Raw genomic sequence first — 20,513 nt, 5'->3', positions numbered from 1 at the left:
CAAGCTGGCATCATAAAGCTGCTGCGTCCCCTCCGTTCAATATACATAATATAGTAATATAATAATTTGTTAGAAAAATATACGCTACAGGGAAGCTCAATTATAGACAAGCGTAAGTTACTCATTTGTCATTAAAAGATGCCTGGGCCGCGTCAGCAAACCAGCATTTCGCCCTGGCTGGGCTGACCAGTTCCGGTAACGCAGGGAAACTACAAACTGCAGCATGCAATGCTCCAAAAGTGCTAAGGAGACCAGAGAAGAGCGTCGCGGTGCACTCTGGGGTTTGTAGTCACCGACCCACGCCCCACTACTTACCGGACCCAGCCACCACCAAGAGACTGAGAGACTGACGGGGCACAAGGACCCGAGAATGGAGCACTACCCACAGCCGCAGGGCCAGAAGAAGCACGGCCACCGCAGCTCCCGCCGCGGCTAGAATAAGGACGCTAACCATGCGTAGCTATGACACATGCGTACAGCCCCCACCCGTGCGGCCTCTGAGACAAGGTCAAAGTTCAACAAGTACGGGCGCTGTGGAGACTCAACCGGGGCGTGGCGACCCTCTTGATGGGCGGGGCTTGTCTACGCTGGGAGGAGTTCGGGGCGAGACGCGGAAGCCCCAGCCCCGAGGACTTTGATGGCTTGCCTCCCGGATTCTGCGCTGCTGCCGTCCAAGCACAAAGTGAAATTCGGCAAGTAAAGCGCAAAAGTGTGATTCCCCCCCGTGACGAAGTCAGGCCGCCTGTGCGCCCTAAAGGCCCCAGAGCTCCCAAGTTAGGAGGTGTTCCAGCGCCACTAACTGTGAATTCCACCTGAGGCCAATAGCACATACAGCCTTTTTTTCTTCTCTTTTCTCTCCTCTCCCCTTTCCTTCTTCCTCTTTTTTTTTTTTTTTTTTTTTTTGTCTTCCTTGCTCTCTCTCTCTCTCTCTCTCTCTGCCAAGGAAAATGTTTCTGTTGCACATGCAGACATTACTGTGCTTGCCTATAAAAGGTACCTTGGTACAAAAAGTTGAATTGAGGGCCCTCATCTGAATCTCTTTCCGAACACTCGTGTATTTAACTTTTTCTAGGCATTTTCTCAGATCTCAGTGTGATCAGAGTGGCAGAGGGTGATCACCTCCAGTTATGCCATGGTCCTGAGAGGAGTGGAAGCTCAGTGGCTCAAGGTAGCAGGATAGAGAAGGCAGCGTCCTACAATTAGTATTCAGTTACTACAAAGCCAAAACCTCCCCCAGCTCCAATTTTGCTCATTTTTGTTGTCTATTTAATCCACATGGCAGCAATATAAAAATATGGAGATTACAGAAGTCCCTTCACCCCAAGTGTAATTTGCCTTCAGTCCAGTACAGACCTATAGGTTAGATAGGACAAGTGTACAGATAAACAGGTCCTGAAAGATGAAACAGACTGCTCAAGTGAAATAGTGGCAAATCTAGGTTTAGAAACCAGAAATCCTAACTCCTGCTTCATAGGAGTGTTACATTGTGTATTCCTTTGCTAAGCTCAGACTTGCTCGATTATCACATTTGCCTAGAGCCTAGCATGTGTCTTCCCTTTTTAAAAATTTTTAAAAAATGTTTATTTACTTATTTTGAGAGCGAGAGCAAATGGGGGAAGGGCAGAGAGAGAGAATCCTTAGCAGCCTCCGTGCTGTCGGCACTCGATCATGGGAACCATGAGATCATAACGTGAGCCAAAATCAAGAGTCGGATGCATAACCAACTGAGCCACTCAGGCACCCCTAAAATGTGTCTTTTAATGTTTAGTTATTTTTGAGACAGAGGGAGATGGAGCATGAGCAGAGAAGGGGCAGAGAGAGAGGGAGACACAGAATCTGAAGCAGGCTCCAGGCTCTGAACTCTCAGCACAGAGCCTCATGTGGGGCTTGAACTCGTCAACCATGAGATCATGATCTGAGCTGAAGTCAGACACTCAACCAACTGAGCCGCTCAGGTGCCCCTAGAATGTGTCTTCTAAAATGCAGTCTTTTAAGAGAGGCCTGGGATCAGGTTATTTAACCAGTGTGTCAATTTCCCTTAGGCAAGTGTGGAAAACATTTAGGGATGTGAAAGCATCATTTTCTGGCTAATGGACCTCACAGCACGGAATATTCAGTCTTCCATCAAATCGTCTTAACCCTACATCCTTACAATAAGACCAAAAAGTGATTATTATTTCCCTCTTTACAGATAAAGACGCGCATTCTATAACAATTAAATAGTTTGGGGCACGTGGGTGGCTCAGTCGGCCAAGTGTCTTGCTTTTGATTTCGGCTCAGGTCATGATCTCATGATTCCTGAGATTGAGACCTGCGTCAGGCTCTGTGCTCTTGGGATTCTCTCTCCCTCTCTCTCTTCCCCTCCCCAACTCGTGCTTTCTCTCTCTCAAAGTAAATTAATAAATAAACATTAAAAAAAAGTTAAATAGTTTGCCTAAGATTTCTCAGCTAGTAATAATTGTGGGCTTAGAATTCAGTGCATCAAATTTTGATGAATTCAGAATCCCTTGGGCTTATAAATACATAGTTCAAAGTCCAGAGGTAGGGCCTCTGGCACGGTATAAAAAACAACTTAAGTATATTACAAAGGATATAGTTTTCTTTCATCTGCCCACTCTACTATTCCCAACAAGCGTTTCAACCTAAGACTCTCCCCTCATACTTAAAAGAAGATGTTAAGGTGTTAGAAATTACATCCAGATGGGGAAATCTCTGGAGCCAAAAAAAAAAAAAAAGAGGTTATCTTGTCATTGGGTCTCTTTTTTAAGGGCGAGGAAACCTTTTCTGGAACCCCTCACAGCAGACTTTCTTTCACTCTGTCTGGCCGTGTTTATATCACTTGATTATTCATAAAAGGAATGACACCTCAGAGCTGGCTGGGGTCGGGTGGAGGATGGCGTACAGTTACCTGTTGTATCTGGCTATTTGATGGAGGGTGGGTACTGAACACAATGGTCATTCTCTTGGAGAGAAGAAGTTGGAAGAGGGTAGAGGAGAGATGATTGTTGGTTAGGCAAATAATAGTGTTTGGATTGCTGTGAGACTGTTGTGTCCCAGACAGCTTTGTAACCCGACACAGGCAACGTAGATGTCAAGCATATTAATAATTACTAGACTGCAGGTCTCAGAAGACACCCATGCATTCTCCTTTACCCCATCTCCTCACTTGTGTAGTTACCTGTATCTGTAGGAAATATCAGCTTGACCACATTGGCATGCAGCTGGAATGAATGGAGATGATCAAGCATTTAGGGGCTGCCAATAAATGGAGCGAATGGAGGTAGAGTAGCAGACATTGTTTAGAGTTATTGGTTGAGTTATTCTGAATTAAGGCTAGGGTCAAACTGTTCAGTGTTCCTGACAAGAAAGCTGAGGAATGCAGAGAGGAGCTAGGTGGCAGGCAGGGACAGGAACAAAGTTGGGAACTCCTGAGCAAAATCAATGTCTATTGGGCTGTGACAGGCGCAAAATGTATAGATAATCACAAGGTCAAGGAGCTGTCCTGGATTAATCAGGAAAGACAAGGCTTAGTGGCAAGAGGCAGTAACTAAAATTTCTCTTGGGCAGGTAAGTTGCACTGACAATGTAAATTACAGATAGATGAAAGTAAATTGTATGCTGTGAAAGCACGAAAAATGTATTAATAATTGACGAAATGAATAATAATTTTGAGCCATAACTAATTTTAAGTAAAGTCTGTGGGAAGTGATTTTTATTATCTTCTTAACTCTATTTTCTTAAGTTTCTTTGTCAAATATCGATAATTCATGAATATTTTAAAAGTTAGGATTATTTTGCACTATTCAGTAGGATTATACTGAATACTCAGAACCTGCTATGTGCCAGATTTAGTTACAGAGGATCTCATATGAATAGGACAGGACAATAGCCCAGACAAGAAACTTAGATTAGAAAGATGACAGCGGAAATAGAAGAGGATAGATTTGAGATATATTTTATGGATAGAGTCATTAAGACTTGTTGATGGATTAGATATTGGGGATCAAGATGGCTTCTAGAGTTTTCACCTCAAAACTGGTTGGATGGTGTCATTTGCTAAGAATAGACAGACAGGAAGAGAAACAAGCTTTTGTGGGTAGAGAAAGGGGAGGAGAGGATGAAAATGAAGTGTTCTGGTTTGGATGTTACTTTGAATAACCTGTTAGGCATCCAAGTGGTTATGTCAAATAGGTAGTTTCATGTACAAATCTGAAGCTTGGGTCAGAGCTAGAGGTATAAATTTAGAACTCAGCATAAACATGGTGCTGAAAGCCATGGGAATGAGTGAGATCACCTAGGGAGGGAGTATAGGTCAGACCTGTGCAATAGAACTTTCTGCTTTCATGGAAAGGTTTTACGTCCATGTTGTCCACTATCTACATGCACCTACTGAGCACTTGAAATGTGGTTAGTACAATTGAGGAACTGGATTTTAATTTTATTTCATTTAAATTATTTTAATTTTAAATAGACACATGTGGCTAGGTGCTACTATATTGGACAGCTCAGGATTGAGAAGAGTATGGGGTCATCAACATTTTGAGGTCTAATAAAGGAGATTTAGCCAGCAAGGAAGATAGAGAAGGGAAATCCAGGGAGATAGAGAAAATCAGGAAAGGGTGGTGTCCACAAAAACCAAGAGAGGAAAATGATTCAAGAATGGGAATGCAGGGGCACCTGGGTGGCTCAGTTGGTTAAGCGTCTGACTTTCACTCAGGTCATGATCTCACAGTTTGTGAGTTTGAGCCCCACTTTGGGCTCTGTGCTGACAGCTTGGAGCCTGGAGCCTGCTTTGGATTCTGTGTCTCCTTCTCTCTCTGTTCCTCCCCCACTTGTTTTCTGTCTCTCCCTGTTTCTCAAAAATAAATAAATTTTTAAAAATTTTATAAAAAAAAGAATGGGAATGCAGTCAGCTATGTCACATGCTGTTCATAGGTAGGACACAATGACTTGAAAACAAGCTAGTCACTGAGGATCTAAACAGGAGTAGCATTTCCATGAAATGGTGGTTATAGAAAGCAGTTGGAAATGGGCAGAAGAGTCAATGGAAGATGAAGAAAATCAATGTCTGTAGACAATTACTTCAAGTTTTTCTTCGAAAGGTAATGGATAAATTGGATGGGAAATGAAAGAGAATTTGGAATTGAGGAAACTTATTTTTTAAGATGGGAGTTACTGGACATACTCATTTGCTTTTTAAAATGATCCAGTGGAGGGGCACCTGGGTGGCTGAGTAGGTTAAGCATCCAACTTCGGCTCAGGTCATGATCTCACAGTTCGTGAGTTCAAGCCCTGAGTTGGGCTCTTACTGACAGCCTGGAGCCTGCTGCTGATTCTGTGTCTCCCTCTCTCTCTGTTCCTCCCCCACTTGCACTCTATCTCTGTCTCTCTCAAAAATAAATAAAGATTAAAAAAAAAATGATCCAGTGGAGGAAAGTTGATGCAGGAGAGAAAGGGAATGAGAATAGGAACAAAATTCTTCAAAAGATGAAAAGCGTTGGAATGTACAGCACAAGTGCAGGTGGTTGGGCTTTGATAGAAGGAGGGACCCTTGTCATATCCTGCAGGGACATAATGCAGGTACTGAGAGGTTTATAGAATTGGTGGTGAATAGATGAGGGTGTTGAGATGGGTACAGAGTATGAGAGGCTTGAGGAGAAAGAAGATATGAAATAATTGTCTTGAAAAGTAATTGGCATATTCATTAGGATCAGCGTAGGATTTCTGGGCAGATTGGAATGTCCATTTGAAGCTTGTGATAACAAATTTAAAGAGAAACCAGTCAGCCTAATTTTATGTCTTTTCCCCCCTACTGGAAAAGGCAGATTGTTGGCTTTAACCAAAGTTAGATTTTTGGCAGGTGAATATTTTAGCGAGATAAGGTTCTTCTCAAGGGGGTGAGGTCCATGGAACTTTCTCTGCAAGTAGTGGGAAGTGAAGACAGGAGAATAAAGGGACGAGAGTGGAGTAATAGTGGCAGACTGTAAGGTCAGGGGGTTGGAGGCCAAAAGAAGGTTGAAAATTGCAATGAAAGAACTAGAGCCAGTGAACTGTAGAGACAAGTGGTGGTGGTCAGAGAGTGGGATGCTTGAAGTCACTGTTGTGTTATTATTGGTAGTAGTTTTTAGGGTATGACTATAAAAATGGAGGAAAAAGATATGGGGGGGGCCACACACATGGATGCTGAAGTCACTAAGGGGTGGAGAGGACGATAATGAGCTCAAGTCATCAAAAAGTAAGAGTTTGGAAGATGAGAGCAACCAAAAAGAACTTTGGGTATAAGCTGGATTATCTTCCATTTGTCCCTCAAGATTCACGCTTCTCCACCCCACTCAGAGCCATGGGAGCTGAAACCTATGGATTCAATCAACAGTTTTCCTTGCTCTCTGGTTCTAGTTGGGTTTGGCCAATGGAGAGCCTCAGCAGATCTGATGCAGGGAGGCCGTGTCCCTGAATGGGAGATTTTCAGCTCTTCAACATGACTTCTACACACCTCTCTCCTTCTGGGCCCCAGAACTTCCTTTCCTTGTTCCTTCAGGCCAAGGGGTGGTAAGAGTTCCACTGTTACCAGCCCTGAATCCCTGCACTATTCCTCGTGCTTTCTTTACCTCATTCATACCTCTGTAAATAGTCCCTTTGTTAAATCATCTTCAGCTTAATACAAATGTACCATCTCTGTCCTGTTGGGGAAGTACAACTGCATGAGAAGAACTTCAGAGGAGCTAGAGCTTTTGAAGGAAAGAGACCAGTGGCTTGGAGGCAGCGATGTGAATTGAGTTTCCCCGCCTTCTGTGGAGGTGTGAGAAACAAATGGCCTCTATTTGAGAGACGTATTGAAGAAATGTGGGAGAGCAAGTCTTCATCTTCTGCCGGGAAGTGGAGAAGTCATTCAGAAAGAAGTTGAAGGTGTAGGAGGGGTTTGCAGGTTACAGATTAGGAGGTTTCAAAGAATTCGGTGAAAGGGTTTGAAGGGTGGTGAGGAATGCGAGTTGGTTCAGATTGGGGGAATTTACAAATAACCGTGGAGGTAAGAATCAGGATGATAATGGTTAATCTGGAAGGCTTCTGGGCATTGAAGTAAATAGGGATGAGGGCAGGCTGTCAATTCATTTCAGTTCAGTTCTACTAGTACCTAGTATGTGCAACTTGTTGGGGGTACAGTGGTAAGGCAGTAAGAGTTAATACCCAAGCAGTGACTTAACAATGAGCCTGACTATGTGAACTGCACACCTCTTGACAGGGCCTCCTAGAGAAAAGCCACCCAACCCATGCTTTCATGAACTGCTTGGAGTATGGGCCACTAGGGACCCTGGCAGGTAGGCCCCTTCCCACCAGAGTTCAACAATCTTCGATCCTAATGAGGGTAGTAAAGTGTGGGATAAAGAAGACTGAAGCTCTTCTGCAAGAGCCAGAAAGACCGCTTTGGTCAGCATTATGTTTGCCCATGACATGGTAGGGTAAAGCTGGAAGGGAGTTCTTAGTGTGGGCCACAGACAGAACTGTGAACACCAGGACTGATGGTAGTATGCCTTACCATTAAAGATGTTCTTTAAGGTTGGGTAGGATAGGTGATAGAAATTGTCCCCGTACAACCCAAATGATCTGCATGATAGCCAAGTCCTTGTGAGATATGCTAATATATGTTTACATTGCAGTCTTTCCTGGATAAAGCCACTTGCTAGGATTCCTTGAATGCTAACCCTTGAAGGCTAAGGCAATTGTTAATACGTAATTGGCATTTATTTTGTGCTTACTGTATGCAGGCACTTGGAGCATGAATTAACTAATTCTCACAATAACCCTACAAGGTAGGCATTATAATGATACCATTTTACAAATGAAGACATTAAGGTATAGAGAGATCATTCGCTCTGGGTCACACAGCCAGGAATTGGCAGTCAGAATTCCAAAAGGCTCACACTCTTCCCTTCTACAGTATCATTAAAAGTATTCATCATATATTTACACCAGCTGTTGTGCTATATATACCAAAGGAAGGAAGATAGAAATATAATGCTATTTACTATGACTAACTTTTCCTTTATAAAATTAGAACTAAATAGCAGGCAAAGGATTTTTAAAATGTGGCTTTTTCAGGGGTACTTGGCAGATTCAGTTGGTGAAACTGAACTCTTGATCTAGGAGTTGTGAGTTCAAGATCCATGTCGGGCATAGAGCCTACCAAAAAAAATTTTTTTTCAGTGGTTCTTTCATATTCCAGTAAAGAGTTGCTTCTCTGTTTTCTAGATTTTTGTCCAACTGCATTCCTAAATGATACCAGGTTAAATAGATACATATCTGTCTGTCTGTCTCTCTGTGTATAATCACTCTTGATTCATGCCTTTTTAAGATAAATTTGCAGTGGAGGCGCCTGGGTGGCTTAGTCGGTTAAGCGGCCAACTTCGGCTCAGGTCATGATCTCGTGGTCCGTGAGTTCGAGCCCCGTGTCGGGCTCTGTGCTGACAGCTCAGAGCCTGGAGCCTGTTTCAGATTCTGTGTCTCCCTCTCTCTCTGACCCTCCCCCGTTCATGCTCTGTCTCTTTCTGTGTCAAAAATAAATAAACGTGAAAAAAAAAATTAAAAAAAAAAGATAAATTTGCAGTGAAATTACTAGACACACTAATTTTATTGCCTTACCTTATGTTCACTTATCTCAGATACATCTTTCCAGATATCTTTATAAATTCCTTGCCCTAGCCCTATACACACAAAATGCCTATCAGTTCCAAATTTAACTAGACATTAAAATCTCATTTAAAAATACATTTCCAGACAATCATGGTATCATACCATGTCGTACTGTTTATTAATGACAACCACAGCAGTAATAGCTCTTTTCAGTTACCATATTTCCAGTTTTAGACCTATAAATAAAATCAGAAACAACTCTGTTTCTGCACTAAACACTGTTTGTCTTTGAAATCTTGCGAATTAGTTTTCTTCTCATCCAAACCCTCCTTCCCCGCAAAGCCTCTGCCTGGCACGTCTATCAAGTCTGTCTTGTCTTCTTCATTGTACATCTGCCCTTTTTACAATATCATTCCCAAATTATTTTTTTTAACTTTATTTACAGACCCTGAAACTTGATTGCCATATGCTTTTTTTCAATGTCTATTTGAGAGAGGGAAGAGAGAGTGCATGTGTGAGCATGAGTTGGGGAGGGGCAGAGAGAGGGAGCCAAAAAATTTCAGGTCCCGTCTTGAACTCATGCACCATGAGATCATGACCTAAGCTGAAACCAAGAGTCGGATGCTTAACTGACTGAGCCACCCAGCACCGCCCTCCCCCAAATTCTTTTTTTGCTGCGGCAGTGCTCTTTGTCCTTGTTAGAAACACACAAATTTATATCTTCTCTCTTATCTGACTATACATTATTCCTTAACTTTCTATGAAGAGAAAACATGGTCAACGTGTGAAATTCACATGCATGATAAAAACATGCAGGCTACCATTTTGTAGGCATTTATGTACTTTCCCAACTACCCCTCATTACCTCCTATGAACTTAAGCACTGTTATTATCCCTATTTTGTAGGTGAGGAAGTTGAGGCTTTACCACGCTAAATCATCACTGCTGCTGCTTTGATTTGATTTCCTGTGGATATACTGTGGCCATCTAGTGGCTTCAGGAATATGGTGATGTTACCTAGGGAAGGTACTTAATGCAGAAAACATGTTACGTTAGAAGAAGGGGATAAGAAGAATGAAATATACAGATGTGCTTCTTAAAGGTTAGTGTTATTTTCTCTTGGAAGTGTTGTGTAAATAATATGTGAATACACTTTACAACAGCAGGTAAATAGCTCTTGCTGTGCCCTTTAACCTTGTTTGTTCCCAGCGTCTCCATGATTTATTTAATATCCTGTTCATATTTCCTCAACATTAGGTACCCTCTTCATTGGGAATCCCTTCTCAATTTGTTACAGACAGGCTTGTTAATTTACCAACAACAGCTTTTGATAGAAATCTCAGATGACTTAGCTGTTTCCCAAACTTAAGATTCCCTTCGCCACACTAGTACTCCAATGGGACTTTGCTGGTTGTATTTGTTTTGGAGTAAGTTAAAAGACAACTTAAATGAACCTGAGAAAGTCTTACCACTTTGTAATACTTAATTAGTATTTACCTAGGGAATTGTGGGATAACTGCATCTTAACTTGGAAATTTAAAAGAATCTTTAATAAAATTTCCCTTTCTGAACAAATGCTATAAACTAAATAAAACCTTTTATGGTCAGTGTCCTCCATCAATTATGCCCTGTCTTTCCTGAATGTAACCACTGACTCGCTGTGTCTTTATCCTTAGCCTATAAAGCTCAAGTCTCTCCCATTAAAAAAATAAAAGCAAAATCAATAAAACCCTCCCTCAATCAGTCTGGCTCAGCATAACTCCTTGAAACTACCAGCCAGGCACAGCCCAACCACATGAAAATGGCACTCCAGTCTTTAACCACACCTTTTACACTTTTGCCAGAGTGTTTTTCCACTCCCAGTCTATTTCTATGCAATTGGGCTATTTCATGGAACTGAAGCCTTCTGGTGAGCACAGAGCAGTTTTATTTCAGTTTTTGAGAGGCAGTCATCCTCATCATGTAGCCAGGCAGCCTATTCTGTGGACTCCTAGCATGTGGAGGGTTCCTCTCAGCATATGGAGGAAGCATGGCCCTCTCAATGCTACAGAAATAGGTATTGATTGACACAGGCCTTGCCCTAGAATGACACTGTCCTATGCATAATGGATCCCTCTATGGTGTACTGACCCAAAGAGTGTCTGAGTGTCTAAGAGCTTGGTTGAATTTGAGCAGACCTGATTTGCTCCTACAAAAAGAAACAGAGCCTTTCTCTGATAAAACTTTCAAGTAAATGGGGTATGTCAGATTTGCCCTATCTTAGCCTGTCTGTGTTCCCTAGCAGCCACCACCATAACTTTCTGAAAATACTTGACAAACCACCCAAGAAAGGGATTTTCAGATGCTTCCTCTCCATTTTTTTTACATTTCTTTATTCTAAGTCTCTCATTCTGGCGGTCTCTCTCATCCTTCAGAAATATTCAACCACTTTCCATCAAAGGAGGCTTTATTTCTTGGTTTCTTTTTCCATATCCCAATACCTCAGACTTTATCAGAATGAGCATTCTTTTTTTTTTCTTTTTAACTCAGTCATTTGGGGCTCCAGAGGATAATGGGCTTAAGTCTCATGACTGAGGGTGAAGGTGAATCTTCCGATAGTTGGTTAGTCTCCCACCAAAATGATCTCTGTGTCTTCTGAAATGTAAGCACACATTGCAACAAGAAGCACTTCTTTTCCTCAGAGACAATACACTCTTCTCCTTTATTCATGAAATATTCTTTTTTTTTTTAAAGAATTTTGGCCTTATAGTATAAGAACAAGAGATTGCTACTTTCTCTTCCACTTTGCAGAAACAGCAGCAACTTTAAGTAGAATTTGTTGATTCTGGGTCTCTTATGGGAGTTTGGGGTAGAAGTGAGTTATTTTTAGTTTGGTCTGCCAAATGAAAGTATCTAATGTTTATATTTTACTATTGCTGATTCTTATTCCTCTGGTTCATTCATATCTATTGATTTATTGCCCCCCTCCACTCCCCACAATTGATATTCTGAAGAGGAAGGGTTTTGCCCAAAGTCCACCTGTGGCTGAGATGTTTTGGGTCCTTCATTTCCACGTGAGCTTAGATCCCTGATTGTCCAGGGAACAAGCCATCTATCTCATGCAGACGTGGCAACTGAGAGTGGAGTAGATGGAGGCACTGTCTCTGGAGGCCCCAGGACCCCATTACTGTGGGATTCAACCACTGTATCCAAGAGTAGTTCTGAACTTGGGGAAAACTTTACCAGCCTAAGATGCAGAGCACTTTGCCTTCCAGCTGTTCAGAGCACACATTATGTATATGCTGGGCAGCTGGAATTGGAGGTCACCCTCATCTCCAGAACCCGATACCCCAACTTGGTCCCTGGGGGCTGGTTCTCATCTTAGTCCACATGTAAGTGGAACTAGTCATAACTAGTTACCATTTTATCTCTCTCTCTCTCTCTCTCTTTTTTTTTTTGCCAAAAACTCAGTGTTTTTAAAAGAGACAAGTCCATGTTTGCTGCCTTATTTTTCTTTGTTCATTTTCATTCTGTATTTCGCAGCAATCTAGCTTCTGCCACAGTGATTCACCACGAACCTCTAGATTTTTGAGTCCAGAAGAGCATTTTCTTTTCTAGCCTTTCTTCTCTTCTCTCAGGCAATTGCATTTTTTTTTCCTCCCATTGACTTTCATTACTATATTTTCTTCTGATTCTCCTCACATCACTATTGTTCTATCTTGATATTCTTCTTTAGTTTTTCTTTTATCTACTTCCCTTAAAATTAAAAAAAAAACTTAAAAACATATTTGGAAGATACTAGAAATAATAAAATGGAAACTTGCGTAGCCACCAGCTGGATTTTCCCTTTCTTTTATTCTTTGTCACACTGCTGTTCTCTTTCCTTCTAAGAAATAAATTCCTACTTACCACATTTTGGTCTTTGAATTTCTAAGGATTCTTAACTTTGGTAATCCTTTCTTCTTCTGTGGCAGATGAATGACTGCCACCATAACATCTGTTCTTTCTGGTGCATGTTGGCTTAGCTGGAGACTCCTTCTTGTCCTCTTTTACAGGTAAGTATGGTTTTGTGGGGACGTTCTTGCCAATGGACTATAACTAGAAGTGGAGAGTACAACTTTGTCCTTACCTTTTTGAAAGAAGGCGGCTTGCCTTGCATTGTTTGCTGTCTCCTCCATGGATGGGTCTATGACCAGTTGCATCCATCAAGATGAGGAAGACATCCTAGGAGAGACTGGAACAACAAGATAGAAGGAATCTGGGTCCTGAATGACCTCACAGAACAGAGTGCCCTTTCAGTCTAGGCCCGACTATTAGGTGAGAAGGGAAGAAATTATTTTCATTTTTCATTTCTTTACTTTCATTTTTCACTGCTTTCTGGGGTTTCTGTGACAGCAACTTAGCCTTTAATACAAAAATTGATACCTGGAAATGGGGGACCTCTAACAAAATCTTAAAACATATAGTATTACCTAAATGGTCAGAGAATTGTCAGTGAAGAAAGAGATCTTACAAGCTGGAAAACTGGTGATTCTTGTAGTGCCATTGCAAAACATTTGGTAAAAATCTTACTCAATTTGGAAGACTGACCATGTTTCTCATATGGCTGCATTTTAGAGGAAGCATTTGGAAAGAACCAGAATACAAATGTGTAACTGTTGTTCCTTGGTTAGTTCAGGAAGGTTTTTCAAGAAAGAAATGAGCTCACATAGGAAATGATGGGTTTTCAAAGAGAGATGGAAGGAAATAGAGCATATAGAAAATTGGGGCCTCACAAGGTTGGAAAATCCAATTATTTCTATAGTCAAACAGGAGAAGACTGTTTTTCAGAGACTTTCTTAAAGCCCACCCGTTAAGATCCCTTAGCCAAAGAAATCTAGCCTTGCAGCAAAGGTCAGATTAGGGGTGTTACCCTCACTTATTTTTTTAAAGATTACCTCACAGTAGCCACCATTAAAAGAATGAAAAGAAGAACAAATAAAGCATAGAAACTAGAGAATAAACAAGTTTAAGAGCTCAGTCCAGAAAAGAACTTTGGGTATAGTTTCTGGCACATGTAACAGATTGGAGATGAATAGCATGGAAGCCTCCTAAGATCTTGAGGAATTGTATTGCCAAAGAAACCCAAAATCTGATGTGCAAAAGCCAATCATTGTGTCCTCAAGCCATCTCCAGGAAAGCATACTCTCCAATATTCACTGAAATTTTGAACCTGGAGGATTACAGGCAAGGGAGAACCTCCTGGAATATTGAACCCAGGGGGCACTGTGGGCATAACCAAATGCATCCAGGTGGGTTAATCAGGGAACTCCTTCCATGGCCAGGGCAGGAATTTCTGTCTGCAAAAAAAACTAGGAAGGACTATTGGTTGTTGCATGTTCCCATTCTGTCCTTTTTGAAATGGAAGTTTTGTTATAATTAATTCTATTCCTGCTTCACCACTGCATATTGGGTTAAGAGTGGGAATCAAGTGGGGTGCCTGGTGCCCCGGTGCCTGGATAGGCCCACATATGGTCTCTCTTAGAGAGAGAGGTCAAGAGGTTTGGGAAGAAGAGTACACTCAGATATTTGAGTGTCTGAAGGATCAAGTGAACTTCTTTGTTTACCTTTGCCTTAATTAATGCAATCTTTCTGGGGATTCTGATTTGCTTATTCAGAAACCTATCACCTACATGTTGACAACTCCCAAACCTGTATGTCATGCCAGGATTCCCTTTTATGTTCTAGATCTGTATTATCCAACTATAGTTAACCCTTAACAACATGTACAGGTCCACTTATATGTGACTTTTTTTTTTTTTTTACAGTACATGACTGTAAATATATTTTCCTTATAATTTTCTTGACATTTTCTTTTCTGTAGCTTACTTTATTGTAAGAATACAGTATACAATGTGTATAACATACAAAATGTGTTAATCGACTGTTTATGTTATCAGTAAGGTTTCCAGTCAACAATAGGCTATTAGTAGTTCAATTTTTGTAGAATCAAAATTTATGTGCAGATTTTTGACTGCATGGGGGTCAGTGCCCCTAACTGCCATGTTGTTCAAGGGTCAGCTGTACCAAAGTTATCCAGGACACCTTTGCCTGGACTGACCGCAGGAGAGATCATAATCACAATATGGCCAAGACTAAAATTATTTTTGTTTAAACATGTACCTGCTCTGTGATAGATTGCAATTAATGGTCACAAACTCATCCCCCCACTATATATGCCCCCTTGCACTGTGACTTTTCTGTTCTTCCTATCAAGAAGTAGATTCTGGATCTCCACCTCCTAATATCTGGGCTTGCTTTGTGACTTGCTTTGGTCAGTAAAATGCAGCAAAAGTAAGGAGGTGGGAATTGTGAGTCTAGAGTAAGAAGCCTTGCAAGCTTTGCTGTCACCCTCTTGGCAAGCTTCTGTCATCATGTGAAAAAATGTGGGCTGACTTCTTTGAGAATGAGAGGCTATGTGGTAAAAGATGCCCAGCTGGCATCCAGCATGAACCACCAGCATGACCGGTGACATAATTTGCAAGGCCCAGTAGCCTCTTTATTCTATAATTATTGAGAATCTCAAGACAGGAATAGCAGAACAATAAAGTCAGCGCAAGTTGCATGCCCATGAAGCTGGCCTTGACCCTAGAGAAACCACCTTGGGCCATCAAAGCTCCTGCTAAGCTGCCATAGCTGACTGTCACTATGAGTGAGCCCAGGCAAAACCAGCAGAATTTCTCAGCCAAGTCCAGCCCAGATTGTTGACCCACAGAAGTGTTAGCTAATAAATGATTATTATTTTAAGCCATGAAATTTTGTGATTGTTTAGGCAGCAATAACTAACTAAGAAATCCTTGGTTGTAATCTCCTATCTGGGATGAGTAAAGCCTGAATCATTCACCCTCACCCATATATTGTCACATCATCTTATGAGGCCTGAAGAATCCTTTGTGCTTTTAATCTCCCTGTGTATTCTCTTCTTGCCTAGGAATGTGGGTTGTGGAGTCAAGAGTGTCCAAGTGTAAATCCTAGGTCCTCCCATTACTAATTGTGTGAACTTGGACACCTATTTTACCTCTTTGTGCCTCTATTTCCTTATCTGTAAAATAGGGCTAACCTTATCTTTCATTTTAGGGTCTGAGCAGGTTAAATGAGGGAACACTTACATAAACAGCACTTAGCACAGTGACCGTGGTGTTAACTATGATTGCCTTGTTTGCACGCTGTCTGTGAGATTTAGGATGAACTGTGTGGGAGCCCCACCAAAGCCCTCTGGGGCACACAGGTAAGAAAACACAGTCCTAGAAGAACTGCAAAGTAGTATGAGGGTAGCAACTCGAGCTCTGGAGTCAGACTTGCATCCCTTCCATCTCAGCTCTGCCTTTGGTTCTGTTTCTTTTGCAAGTTATTCTCTCCCTTTAGGTCTTACTTTTTGTGAACTGTAAAGTGGAAATAATAAGAGCAGATTTCTGATACCATTGTGAGGCTAGGAGGACTAAGTGATTAAGTGAGGCCTGGTGTATAGAGGAAGCCCATGAGCCTGGCCTGTAGAATATGCCTGCCACATGATATCCGAAATTGAGTATTGGTCAGAAAGGCAGGCCAAGATCTCTCTGCGAGGGTAATTACCAAATATAAAGTACACTATATACAAGACTGTAAACAGGGTGTGAGGTGAGAGATCAGGTGCCAAAGAGAGGGTGAACAGATTACATCTGGAGACCAAGGCAGAAGTGAAACCGTTCGGGACTGTGGTTGCTGCATCAGAAAGTCTGGACAATGTAGTGTATGTTTCCCAAACCTCTTGGTAAGCTACAATAGAAAGCAAAGTGCTCTAGAAGCTGATTTTGGATTAGAGGGAACAATTCAAACAAATCTCAGCTTGCCTTCCACCAATTAGCCTTTGAGGGCCCTCCCCCTTCATTTTTAGGTTGGTTCTTGTCTTTTCTTTCCTCATCAGTCAAGAATCCATTTATTCACCAATTATTTATTGAGTACTTTGGAATACAGTGGTGAGGGGCAAATCAGTTTCCTGTCCTCCTAGAGCTTCAAACTAGCAGGAGAATCAGACAATGAAACCAGCAATCTCAGCACTTTGTGAGAATTTAGGAATCAGGGAAACCTTCCTGGAGGAAGTTAGACTTAATGTGAAACTTGAAATTTAGATGAGAAAGGATCAACTAGTCAGAGGATTGGGGGAAGAGAAGAAGATTCCAGGCCAAAGAACAGCATATGCAAATGCATGGAAGGAAGAGATAACCAGAACTTTGTGGGATTTAAAGCCGTTCAGTAGTGCTGAAAAATTGAGTTCAGAGCCAGAAATGGCTAGAGAGGAGATAATGAGGTGAAATTTATTTACCCTGTTAAGGAATTTAGACTGTATCCTAAGACCAATGGGAAGCCAATCAAGTGTTTAAGCAGAGGAATCACATTTTGAAAGAGTACTCTGATTATAATGTGGAGAACAGAAGGAGCAGGATAGAAAGTCCACCACCTGATTTTGTAAATAAAGTTTTATTGGAACACAACCGTACCCATTCATTTACATATTGTCTTTAGCTGCTTCTATTCTGACTGTCCTGCCCTTTCAAGAAAATGTTTGCTGATCCCATGGTGACTGTTACAGTGACATGGGTAGGACAATGGTGGTCAGCTGTGGGGAAGGCAGTAGGAAAGTCGGAAAGGCATACCTATGGAGTTTGTACCAAATCATGAATGACTCTCAACAAATCATGACCCGGATATCGGCTAAGATCATCTGTTTTGTTTTTTAACATGTTAAAATGGGTTCAGGCCCCTATTACACAACTCTTAAATGAGCACAGTACCTCTGATTGTTTTGCCAATTTCCCAAACATGTATGATTTGAGCATTACCTTGGGCCCTGCTCCTACTATTGGGTTCAGTAATGGACTCTGTTCAGGGTTTGCTGTCTCCATTTTGCTCCTTTTCTCTTTTAGAGTGGACCTTGGTCCCGTCATTTCTTCACTTACCCCACCCCCACCCCCACTCACATGGTGTATGTGTTTGTGGAGAGGGATGGGAGCTTAAGGATTATGGAAGGTTTACTGAAGATTTGGAAGACATGAGAGGAGTCAAAAAATGCAAAGAAGATAGAGTGTTATAAAAATATATACTATTTTATTATAAATGTTATTAAAATATTTTAGGTGTGCTGTGAAGTTACTCTGTCTTCCATCTCTTTTCTCTCTTTCTCTTCTCTTTTCTAACTATTTCTTTCATACACCGAAGTGAGTGTCTGATGTGGAACAGTTTGGTCTCTTATGATCCTGTCTCTTGCTAAACCCAGCTCTTGATCATACCATCTACTCACAATAACTCATCTAGGTGCTTTCCTCTGAGAAGACTTCTAGGACCAACTGTTGAGAAAATTGGTTTAACTTGACCATAGTAACAAGGTGGCTCAGAACCAGGGTACTAAGGATAGGTTTGGATCAAATAGGTGTAATGTGATATGTCCAGCTGGAATAGCCAAGAAAAGAAGTAGTCCAAGGTGGAGGAGAAGGGCGGGTAACCAAGTAGGGAAACCAAGATCATTTCTGCAAGAGTAGTGTAAGAATAAGACCTTAGGGGAAGGTGAGGTTGTAAATAAGAGAGGAGGCCAAGATTATCGGATAAGGCGGCACCAAAGTAACTATATTGTAACCTGTTGACTCCCTGTGAAAAGAGATCATGTCTTAATTATTTTTAGATATGTACCACGTAATAAAATGTTAGACACACACAGTGGGGACACAAGAAATGTTTGATAAACGGAACCCTTAACCTCATGCCATTCCTGAAATCTGGTTCTTTTTGTGTTCCTGGGCTTTGCTGTTTTGCTATAAATCAATCTACTGTGTCTGAACAAATCAAACAACCCAGGTAAAAGAGTATTGTAACATGTTCTTCCTTCAAAAAAACCTAAACTAGGTCTCTGTGTATTTGTATCACAACAAAAGTAGCAATAAACAGCTGTTAGTAACACCACCGTCATGTACTGAATGCCTATTAGATCTGAAGTACAGTAGCAGATGCTTACCTACCTTCTTTCATTTAAGCCTCATGATGACACTATTATTATATTCATTTTACAGATGACGAGAGGTTCTCCTCAAAGGGGTTCGCCTTACTTAGGTCATGATAAGTGGCAGGTTGTTTGACTTCAAAAGTCTTGATCTCAATAATACTAGTCTTTGCTGTCTCATAAGTGTTTGCCTTGCCCCCAATTTCTAAACCTTTGAACCCATTCCCTTGTTTAAAATCTGTCATTGTTTTCATACCCTCCTGAGCAGAGTCTGCAATAGTTAGTATGGCATAATTTGTTTTCTCACAGTCGTTGCCTACTTGACTGGTCTTATCTTTTATTCCTGTTTCCATAAATGCATGTTGACTTCCAAACATTTCTGGTTCCTGGGACCATGCTAAGCTCCTCCATGCTTCTAGGGTTTTGCGTGTTCTCCTTGTTTCTGCAGTATGTTTCCTTCCTATCTGCCTGGCCTTTGAAACCAAGGACACAATTTCTGATCAGTCTCTCTGGGAGATCTCATAATCTCTCTCGGTTTTGATTCTTCTATTAGTAAATTGAGATGATATTTCCTACACTTTGGAAAGAGTTATCTGGGATGCATTGTGGCTTTGCCACTCACTGGCTGTATCATCTTGGGAGAGTTACATGATTTCTCTAAGCCTCAGGATTTTTTCTTCATAAAATAGGATAGTGATGGTTATTTAAAACAGCACCTGGCACAAAGTAAGTATTCAGTTAGAGTGAATAATAGAGCTATTATTATATGGCTCTTCTGTGAATTAAATAAGATTAACAAGCATAATGATCTAGCACAGTAATTGTGAGCACACTGTGCTTTCTTAGTGATTTCCTGCTCACCCTTTAAGATTCAGCTCGAATTCCCCTTTATAATGCTTTTCTGTGAGCATTCTGTACATTGCACACATGGTTGGCCATTTTGTCAATTGTGCTCACATACCTTTATTTTCACTTATTATATCCCCTTATAATCATTTGCCTAAGTTCTCATCTCCTTTGCTGGCCCAGACTTCTTGATGACAAAGGACTATTTTATTATCCACCCAAACCTCGCATGAATAGGTATTTCACACACATTGGTTGACTGACTGAATACAGCCATTAATAAATGAGGATGAATCTCAAGGAACTTAGAGTCAGTGGTAAGACTACCACTAGTCCTAGCACCACTATGTAATGTTTCTCGAGTATCACGTGCTTGACATCATCCTGGGCGCTTGGTGCTCATTAACTCATTTCATTCTCACAAGAGCAATATTAGTATTATCCCCATTAAAATGGTTTTTTTTTAAATTATGAAGTCTTATTACCATTTTATAGATAAAGCAACTGAGGCTCAGAGAAGTTAAGTAACATACTCAAAGTCACACAGCTAACAAGAGGTGTAGAAAAAATTTTATGTTTCAGTGGAGAACTGCATTGCCCAGAGGACATTTTCTAGACCCACCCGATTCACTGTCTTTGAGCTATTGCACATCTTTCTGGATTATCTGATGGTAGCCTTTTGTCATGTGCAAGCCATTTTATAGCCCTGTAAGTGTGTTTCTTTTGGATTCTGTTTCGACCAGGTTACAACATCTGCCTGGTTCCCTCATTGAATGAGTTAAATGAAGTCTTTAATGTTTTTTTTTTCTTTGTACCAGAGTCATAGTTTTAGCTTTTTCTGAAAATTATCTTTTGACAGAGACATAACTGGAATACAACTCCCAGTCTGACTGACTTCCAGGCCCAGTTCTGCAACTCTGAGGTCTCCGGGATCACCATACACTCTCCTGGGGCGCTTTGCTCTTAGATTGCAGAGCTCTTACCTCGACCTCCCGAGACTCTGCTTCTGTAGCATTTCTGTTTTCGTTTTTTTTTTTTAATTTTTTATTTT

General features: G+C 41.2%; 1 protein-coding gene and 1 long non-coding RNA gene across 2 annotated transcripts in view; one reads left to right on the top strand and one right to left on the bottom strand.

Annotated features, from left to right (window-relative positions):
• ALG14 (ALG14 UDP-N-acetylglucosaminyltransferase subunit) overlaps positions 1–552 on the bottom strand; it is a 101,581-nt gene extending 101,029 nt beyond the window's left edge. Inside the window, exon 1 of the mRNA XM_019457573.2 lies at positions 316–552. Coding sequence (XP_019313118.1) covers positions 316–454 — 139 coding nt within the window. The 5' untranslated portion in view covers positions 455–552. The remainder of the gene's footprint in view (positions 1–315) is intronic.
• Positions 553–7,033: 6,481 nt separating this feature from the next.
• Positions 7,034–10,249, top strand: LOC109271883 (uncharacterized). The gene is made up of 2 exons (XR_002082147.2): positions 7,034–7,316; positions 9,535–10,249. It is a non-coding gene; the product is annotated as an uncharacterized LOC109271883 (long non-coding RNA).
• Positions 10,250–20,513: the final 10,264 nt, after the last annotated feature.

Source organism: Panthera pardus, unplaced genomic scaffold (assembly GCF_024362965.1).
Source record: "Panthera pardus isolate Hobbes unplaced genomic scaffold, ASM2436296v1 HiC_scaffold_11, whole genome shotgun sequence".
Lineage (NCBI taxonomy): Eukaryota > Metazoa > Chordata > Mammalia > Carnivora > Felidae > Panthera > Panthera pardus.
This window is presented reverse-complemented; position numbering and strand designations above follow the sequence as displayed.